The 9,743-nt window shown below is 46.2% G+C and overlaps 1 protein-coding gene across 1 annotated transcript; it reads right to left on the reverse strand.

Annotated features, from left to right (window-relative positions):
* Positions 1–283: 283 nt before the first annotated feature.
* Positions 284–8,386, reverse strand: LOC134318452 (transmembrane protein 42). The gene is made up of 3 exons (XM_062999401.1): positions 8,077–8,386; positions 5,656–5,802; positions 284–1,262 (listed from the first exon to the last, which is right to left on the reverse strand). The coding sequence occupies exons 1-3, from the start codon at positions 8,251–8,253 to the stop codon at positions 1,119–1,121; spliced, it is 468 nt and encodes a 155-aa protein (XP_062855471.1). The 5' UTR covers positions 8,254–8,386; the 3' UTR covers positions 284–1,118.
* Positions 8,387–9,743: the final 1,357 nt, after the last annotated feature.

Consider the following 9,743-nt stretch of genomic DNA (forward strand, 5'->3'; position numbering starts at 1 on the left):
GTGTTCAGTCAGAAATCGTAAGTCGCTTTGGATAAAATGCCACAAATGTAAATGTCTAACTAGAGCGCCGGGGCGGCACGGTGGCTCGGTGGGTAGCACTGTCGCCTCACGGCAAGAAGGTCCTGGGTTCGATCCCCGGGTGGGGCGGTCCGGGTCCTTCCTGTGTAGAGTCTGCATGTTCTCCCCGTGTCCACGTGGGTTTCCTCCGGGTGCTCCGGTTTCCTCCCACAGTCCAAAGACGTGCAAGTGAGGTGAACTGGAGACACTAAATTGTCCATGACCGACTGTGTTTGATATTAAACTTGTGAACTGATGAATGTTGTGTACTGAGTAACTACCGTCCCTGTCATGAACGTAACCAGAGTGTAAAACATGACGTTCAAATCCTAATAAATAATAATTAGGATCATTTAATAATCCGCCTTTTAAAATTCAATCCCATCTACCTAGGTTTTCAGACATGGTGAAATGGTTTGGCCGTTCTCACCAGCTAAACCAGCGTTTAAAGTCTTTGGTGTGACCAGCTAACCTTTCACCACAGACCGTGTATTACACGTAGGTTCCCTCACGGTTCTGCAGTGTCCATATACGAGGTGGAAGAACATCTGGAAGGATTTGTGATCGTAACGATTGTGGATTCTGGTGATCTATATGTTGGGATGGTTCATAAGCCGTTGCTCTTTCTTCTGTGCTTCTTGTTGGCGATATGTAAGCAATCGAATGCGTCAGAACATCCGTATTTAAGGTTTGATCTTGGCAGCAGGTCCGTCTGTACGTTACGGCTGCTGGAACTTCCATGATTGACTGAGCTGATTGAGGTTGGTCAGGATGATGTGTGTTTTCTGCATGGATCTGAAGACGTGGTTTAATCCCGTCTTCATATTTTCTTCCCCGAAATAGCACGAACGGGTAATAAGATTATGTGTATTGAATATTGCAGTAGATCGTATCACCAGTCACTGACCAATCAGTTATTGCTGTCTGACTATATACATCCGTTCAGTTAACAATAACAGAACTTGGTTACCAAGATCATCTCCAGCTTCCATTCATTTCCACTCTACTCATGTCGTAATGGATTGAAAGCTGCCGTCGGTCACGTGGTTGATTTTCGCCGCTCATTCGTCCTTTCTGGCGCTCTCCGTGGGCGCGCAGATGGACGAGGAGCGCTGCAGCACCAGGAGACCGGAAAGAGTGAGAGAGACCCCGACCCACCACAGTGCCATGAGACTGTCCCCGAAAATCAGCTGCCCCAGGAACACCTGGTCAGAAAGGGTGGAAAGACAGAAAGAAACACACAAACGTGATTGACCGGTGGGTACGACGTCTTCCTGAGCTGACTGTGTTGGGTATCTACACCGATCAGCCATAACATTAAAACCACCTTCTTGTTTCTACACTCACTGTCCATTTTATCAGCTCCACTTACCATATAGAAGCACTTTGTAGTTCTACAATTACTGACTGTAGTCCATCTGTTTCTCTACATGCTTTGTTAGCCCCCTTTCACTCTGTTCTTCAATGATCAGGACCCCCACAGGACCACCACAGAGCAGGTATTATTTAGGTGGTGGATCATTCTCAGCACTGCAGTGACACTGACATGGTGGTGGTGTGTTAGTGTGTGTTGTGCTGGTATGAGCGGATCAGACACAGCAGCGCTGCTGGGTACCGTGTTTACTCACTGTCCACTCTATTAGACACTCCTACCTAGTTGGTCCACCTTGTAGATGTAAAGTCAGAGACGATCGCTCATCTATTGCTGCTGTTTGAGTCGCTCATCGTCTAGAGTCTAGACCTTCATCAGTGGTCACAGGACGCTGCCCACGGGGCGCTGTTGGCTTGATTTTTTTTTTGGTTGGTGGACTATTCTCAGTCCAGCAGTGACAGTGAGGTGTTTAAAAACTCCAGCAGCGCTGCTGTGTCTGATTCACTCATACCAGCACAACACACACTAACACACCACCACCATGTCAGTGTCACTGCAGTGCTGAGAATGATCCACCACCTAAATAATACCTGCTCTGTGGGGGTCCTGTGGGGGTCCTGACCATTGAAGAACAGGGTAAAAGGGGGCTAACAAAGCATGCAGATAAACAGATGGACTACAGTCAGTAATTGTAGATTCCAAATGGTAAGTGGAGCTGATAAAATGGACAGTAAGTGTAGAAACAAGGAGGTGGTTTTAATGTTATGGTTGATCGGTGTGTATTTGAATCTCTTTAGAAGTTGGCATCATGTGCTGCTTTCACTGAAATCTAGCAGTCTGGAAAGGATTCAAATCCATTGCTAAGGCTCTGGGACTCCACTGAACCACACCGAGAGCCATTATCCACAAAATGAAAACTCAGAATAGCGGTGACCCTTCCCAGATCAACGGCTCATCCAGGGGGTAAAAGAAGAACCCAGAGAAACATCTAAAGGACTTCAGGTCTCACCTGCCTTTGTCAAGGTGCCTAAGTCATTTCACTCACCAGTAAATAACCCTAATGGGAACACTATTAAACATCGTCGTTACAGCAACAGTTTCCTGACAAATTAAACATACCCATTTCCCTCTGAATGTAGTGAAAATATATTCATTTTCTCACTGTGTCTGACGTATTTCTTTGGCGCCGCCATCTCTATCCAAAACCTCTGGAACGGTAATGTAGGTGTAGGGGGAGGACAGCAACTCAGGAGCGTTTTAGACTGATTCTATGTAATAGCGGCACCTAGTGTTCAAACCAGGAATTTCCTTTTTAAAAACCTGCCCAATAATGAGCCAATATTCATTTTATTTCTAAAATACCTCACAGACAAAATTAAAATGCGCTGCAATGGCCTGCGGGCTGTAGTTTGAACACACCGATGTACACAATTCTATAACAATAAAGACACTGGGCAAAAATGGCATCCATGGAAAAGTCTCACTGCTGACCAAAAAGAACACAAAGGCATGTCTGGCACTGGCCAAATAAAAACATCTAGATGCATCTAGATAAAGTTCTACATGAGGTTATAGGGTGTAGAAAGAAAGCTGTAGGGTGTAGATGTACATCTGTAGGGTGTTAAATAAAGGGTGTAGTGTGTAGATTAAAGGTGTAGAATGAAGAGTGTAGGGTGTAGAATGAAGGCTGTAGGGTGTAGAATGAAGGCTGTAGGGTGTAGAATGAAGAGTGTAGGGTGTAGAATGAAGGGTGTAGGGTGTAGAATAAAGGCTGTAGGGTGTAGAATGAAGGGTGTAGGGTGTAGAATGAAGGGTGTAGGGTGTAGAATGAAGGGTGTAGGGTGTAGAATAAAGGCTGTAGGGTGTAGAATGAAGGGTGTAGGGTGTAGAATGAAGGGTGTAGGGTGTAGAATAAAGGCTGTAGGGTGTAGAATGAAGGGTGTAGGGTGTAGAATGAAGGCTGTAGCTTGTAGAATGAAGGGTGTAGGGTGTAGAATGAAGGCTGTAGGGTGTAGAATGAAGGCTGTAGGGTGTAGAATGAAGAGTGTAGGGTGTAGAATGAAGGGTGTAGGGTGTAGAATAAAGGCTGTAGGGTGTAGAATGAAGGCTGTAGGGTGTAGAATGAAAGATGTAGGGTGTAGAATGAAGGCTGTATGGTTTAGAATGAACGGTGTAAGATGTAGATTGAAGGCTGTAGGGTTTTGATTGAAGGCTGTAGGGTGTAAAATGAAGGTTGTAGGGTGTAAAATGAAGGGTGCAGAATGAAGGCTGTAAGGTGTAGAATGAACAGTGTAGGATGTAGATTGAAGGCTGTGTGGTGTAGAATGTAGGGTGTAAAATAAAGAGTGCAGGGTGTAGATATTCTGCTGTAGGCTGTAGGGTGTAAAATCAGGGGTGTAGGGTGTAGAATGAAGGGTGTAGGATGTAAAATGCAGGGTGTAGTGTGTAATGCTGTAGGGTGTAGAATGAAGGGTGTAGGATGTAAAATGCAGGGTGTAGTGTGTAATGCTGTAGGGTGTAGAATGAAGTGTTTAAGGTGTAGAATGAAGGCTGTAGGGTGTAAAATCAGGGGTGTAGGGTGTAGAATGAAGGGTGTAGGATATAAAATGCAGGGTGTAGTGTGTAATGCTGTAGGGTGTAGAATGAAGTGTTTAAGGTGTAGAATGAAGGCTGTAGGGTGTAGATTGAAGGGTGTAGAACAAATGCTGAGTGTAAAATAAAAGTTGTAGGGTGTAGAATAAAGGGTGTACGCTGTAGAATGAAGGGTGTTGAATGTATAATTAAGGTTGTAGGGTGTAGAATGAATGGTACAGGGTGTAGACAATAGGGTGTAGGCTGTAAAATAAAGGATGTCAGGTGTAGAATGAAGGCTGTAGAGTGTCTAATAAAGATGTAGAGTGTAGAATAGGGTGTAGGTGTAGAATGAAGGCTGTAGGGTGTAGAATGAAAGCTGTAGGGTGTAGAATGAAGGCTGTAGGGTGTAGAATGAAGGCTGTAGGGTGTAGAATGAAGGGTGTAGGGTGTAGAATGAAGGCTGTAGGGTGTAGAATGAAGGTTGTAGGGTGTACAATGAAGGCTGTAGGGTGTAGAATGAAGGGTGTAGGGTGTAGAATGAAGGCTGTAGGGTGTAGAATGAAGGCTGTAGGGTGTAGAATGAAGGCTGTAGGGTGTAGAATGAAGGCTGTAGGGTGTACAATGAAGGCTGTAGGGTGTAGAATGAAGGGTGTAGGGTGTAGAATGAAGGGTGTAGGGTGTAGAATGAAGACTGTAGGGTGTAGAATGAAAGCTGTAGGGTGTAGAATGAAGGCTGTAGGGTGTAGAATGAAGGCTGTAGGGTGTACAATGAAGGCTGTAGGGTGTAGAATGAAGGGTGTAGGGTGTAGAATGAAGGCTGTAGGGTGTAGAATGAAGGCTGTAGGGTGTAGAATGAAGGCTGTAGGGTGTAGAATGAAGGCTGTAGGGTGTAGAATGAAGGCTGTAGGGTGTAGAATGAAGGGTGTAGAATGTAGAATGAAGGCTGTAGGGTGTACAATGAAGGTTGTAGGGTGTACAATGAAGGCTGTAGGGTGTAGAATGAAGGGTGTAGGGTGTAGAATGAAGGCTGTAGGGTGTAGAATGAAGGCTGTAGGGTGTAGAATGAAGGCTGTAGGGTGTAGAATGAAGGGTGTAGGGTGTAGAATGAAGGCTGTAGGGTGTAGAATGAAGGGTGTAGGGTGTAGAATGAAGGCTGTAGGGTGTAGAATGAAGGCTGTAGGGTGTAGAATGAAGGCTGTAGGGTGTAGAATGAAGGGTGTAGGGTGTAGAATGAAGGCTGTAGGGTCTTGAATAGGGTGGAGGGTGCTGATATACGACTGTAGGGTGTAGAATGAAGGCTGTAGGGTGTAGAATGAAGGCTGTAGGGTGTAGAATGAAGGCTGTAGGGTGTAGAATGAAGGCTGTAGGGTGTAGAATGAAGGCTGTAGGGTCTTGAATAGGGTGGAGGGTGCTGATATACGACTGTAGGGTGTAGAATGAAGGCTGTAGGGTGTAGAATGAAGGCTGTAGGGTGTAGAATGAAGGCTGTAGGGTGTAGAATGAAGGCTGTAGGGTGTAGAATGAAGGCTGTAGGGTGTAGAATGAAGGGTGTAGGGTGTAGAATGAAGGCTGTAGGGTGTAGAATGAAGGCTGTAGGGTCTTGAATAGGGTGGAGGGTGCTGATATACGACTGTAGGGTGAATGATACTCACAGAAGAGATGAGGTTGGAGGCGGTGGTGGTAACGGTGGTCCGGGTGGAGGAGGACGAGTACCTGAGCGCCTTTGATAGGAACGTCCACATCACAGCATTACAGGTGAACAGCAGTCCACCACAGAGCAACCGCAGGGGGATGTGCAGCTACACACACACACACACACACAGTGATAAGAGTCATTTGATAAAAGTCGCAGGACGACCTGAAAGCAGCAGGAGCAACAGCTACACAAAGATTAATCCTAACCAGCTGTCACTAGAACAGAGTGGCAGGATGACCTGAAAGCAGCAGGAGCAACAGCTACACAGAGAACAATCCTAGCCAGCTGTTACTAAACAGAGTCGCAGGACGACCTGAAAGCAGCAGGAGCAACAGCTACACAGAGAACAATCCTAGCCAGCTGTTACTAAACAGAGTCGCAGGACGACCTGAAAGCAGCAGGAGCAACAGCTACACAGAGAACAATCCTAACCAGCTGTAACTAGAACAGAGTCGCAGGACGACCTGAAAGCAGCAGGAGCAACAGCTACACAGTGAACAATCCTAACCAGCTGTAACTAGAACAGAGTCGCAGGACGACCTGAAAGCAGCAGGAGCAACAGCTACACAGAGAACAATCCTAACCAGCTGTAACTAGAACAGAGTCGCAGGACGACCTGAAAGCAGCAGGAGCAACAGCTACACAGAGAACAATCCTGGCCAGCTGTTACTAAAACAGAGTCGCAGGACGACCTGAAAGCAGCAGGAGCAACAGCTACACAGAGAACAATCCTGACCAGCTGTTAATAGTAAAAAGTGGCAGGATGACCTGAAGGCAGCAGGAGCAACAGCTACACAGTGAACAATCCTAACCAGCTGTAACTAGAACAGAGTCGCTGGACGACCTGAAAGCAGCAGGAGCAACAGCTACACAGAGAACAATCCTAGCCAGCTGTTACTAGAACAGAATCGCAGGACGACCTGAAAGCAGCAGGAGCAACAGCTACACAGAGAACAATCCTGGCCAGCTGTTACTAAAACAGAGTCGCAGGACGACCTGAAAGCAGCAGGAGCAACAGCTACACAGAGAACAATCCTGGCCAGCTGTTACTAAAACAGAGTCGCAGGACGACCTGAAAGCAGCAGGAGCAACAGCTACACAGAGAACAATCCTGGCCAGCTGTTACTAAAACAGAGTCGCAGGACGACCTGAAAGCAGCAGGAGCAACAGCTACACAGAGAACAATCCTGACCAGCTGTTAATAGTAAAAAGTGGCAGGATGACCTGAAAGCAGCAGGAGCAACAGCTACACAGTGAACAATACTAACCAGCTGTAACTAGAACAGAGTCGCAGGACGACCTGAAAGCAGCAGGAGCAACAGCTACACAGAGAACAATCCTAACCAGCTGTAACTAGAACAGAGTTACAGGACAACCTGAAAGCAGCAGGAGCAACAGCTACACAGAGAACAATCCTGGCCAGCTGTTACTAAAACAGAGTCGCAGGACGACCTGAAAGAAGCAGGAGCAACAGCTACACAGAGAACAATCCTGACCAGCTGTTAATAGTAAAAAGTGGCAGGATGACCTGAAAGCAGCAGGAGCAACAGCTACACAGTGAACAATCCTAACCAGCTGTAACTAGAACAGAGTCGCAGGACGACCTGAAAGCAGCAGGAGCAACAGCTACACAGAGAACAATCCTGGCCAGCTGTTACTAAACAGAGTCACAGGACGACCTGAAAGCAGCAGGAGCAACAGCTACACAGTGAACAATCCTAACCAGTTGTAACTAGAACAGAGTCGCAGGACGACCTGAAAGCAGCAGGAGCAACAGCTACACAGTGAACAATCCTAACCAGCTGTAACTAGAACAGAGTCGCAGGACGACCTGAAAGCAGCAGGAGCAACAGCTACACAGAGAACAATCCTAACCAGCTGTAACTAGAACAGAGTCGCAGGATGACCTGAAAGCAGCAGGAGCAACAGCTACACAGAGAACAATCCTGGCCAGCTGTTACTAAAACAGAGTCGCAGGACGACCTGAAAGCAGCAGGAGCAACAGCTACACAGAGAACAATCCTAACCAGCTGTAACTAGAACAGAGTCGCAGGACGACCTGAAAGCAGCAGGAGCAACAGCTACACAGAGAACAATCCTAACCAGCTGTAACTAGAACAGAGTCACAGGACAACCTGAAAGCAGCAGGAGCAACAGCTACACAGAGAACAATCCTAGCCAGGATCAGGGTTTCTCCTCATTGCTGCAGCATCAGTGACCTCTGCGCTACGAGTGGTGGAGGAACACATAGAGCACAGCGTGACCCTCCGTGTTTATCATAACCACGCCCCCTTTCTGTCAAGCCCCGCCCTCTCAGACCCCTGCAGTATAAATACTGAAGTAAAGGTCTCAGCTGTAGATAGGTGATGGACCTTACCCGTTCACAGGTGGAGCTTTGGTCTGTATGGATGAAGCTCCTCGGTTCCCCCCAGTTCCTCAGCCCAGTCTCACACACTCCCTTCAGGTAATCCGAACCCAGGGACAGTTTAGCCGAGGACGAGGCTACAGCGCCCAGAAACCCCGCCAGCAGCGAGTATAACAACCCCGGGAACATGCTGGCTGCCCTCAACTGACTACACGAACTAACCCAAACTGCCCTCCACAGTCCTACATACCCCCCTTATTAACGCATTATAACCGTTACCTCCTGACAGACTGACTGAGTGAAGGACGAGATGCTGCTGAGCTACACGTCCTCATGACTTTCATCACTCCGCGTCTCAATTTTACCACATAGTAAACACGAAGTGCACTAGGTAGGGTGTATAAAGCGTTACATTACACCCTAGGCAGTGCACAAATCTAGGAATCGCGGTGGCGATTTGAAACAGAACCGTTGATTAGCGTTTATCTGCTGCGTCACAGCGTGTAAAGCGGCTGCGGAGGTGCATTATGGGAGACGTAGTTTTCAAAGCATTATGTCGTTTCTAATAATGTATTTGTTTACATTTATATAGAAATAAATCCTTATAAATATATAATATTAAAGATTCGTATTTACAAACCTCTGCTCAGTAAGCACTATCCTGGTCAGGGTCGTGAAGGGTCTGGAGCTCGTCAGAAAGCACTGTCATGCTGAAAACGTCACTGCGATTTTAACCGCTTGGTTCTGGTCAGGGTTGCGGTGGGTCCACCAGTCGTTCTGTAATTCATTTACCACAAGGGACAGTTTTGGAAAAGCCAATCAACCTACTGTCATGTTTTGGGGATTTAAAAGAAAACTCAACTTCAGTAATCGATTTATTCTGGTCAGGGTCGCTGTGGGTCTGGAGGCATCGTCAGGCAGGAATAACAATCCGAACAGGGCAGCACACTCACACCTACAGGTTATTTTGAGCAGCCAACACACCTTCTGCATGTTTTCTGTATGTACTTAGAAGAATCCCACCAAGTATAAGGAGAACATGACAAACTCCTCAGGCAGTGACACACCCACATTAGCTGCCTTGTCACAGTGCTGCACAATTATTTCAATTACACACTCTACGGTCTAAAGTATATGGACACCACTAATAATTAAGTTAAGCCGCTAATAGGTGTAAACCATCTATAATATAAATCATCTAATATGATCTTAACTTTGTGGTAACAGTTTAGGGAAGGGCTTTTTCTGTGCACAAAGCCAGGAGTAAAAAAGACCAGACCTTAAGTCCACTAAACACCTCTGGTCAGAAATGAACTTTTAAGCAGTGTCATTCAACATCAGTGTCTGACCTTACAAATGTTCATTTGACTGAATAGGTACAAATTTCCACAGACACACTCAAAAAGTATGTGACAAGCCATCCTGGAACAGTGGAGTTTGTTATACGTTCATGTTATAGCGCTTGTGGTCAGGTGTCCACATACTTTTGGCCCTATATCGTATATGAATATGTTTGATGAGATTTTTGTATCCTTTCGTATCCGTCTTGCTTTTGAAGGATCTTTTTTTTTATCTGATAAATTCAGAGCCGGTTGGCGGTGACTGACCACCTATCTAAGCAGATTGCCCTTATTAATCATCTGGTGAAATTATTCTACACTTTTATACACGCTAGCACA

The sequence above is a fragment of the Trichomycterus rosablanca genome, chromosome 1 (assembly GCF_030014385.1).
Source record: "Trichomycterus rosablanca isolate fTriRos1 chromosome 1, fTriRos1.hap1, whole genome shotgun sequence".
Taxonomy (NCBI): domain Eukaryota; kingdom Metazoa; phylum Chordata; class Actinopteri; order Siluriformes; family Trichomycteridae; genus Trichomycterus; species Trichomycterus rosablanca.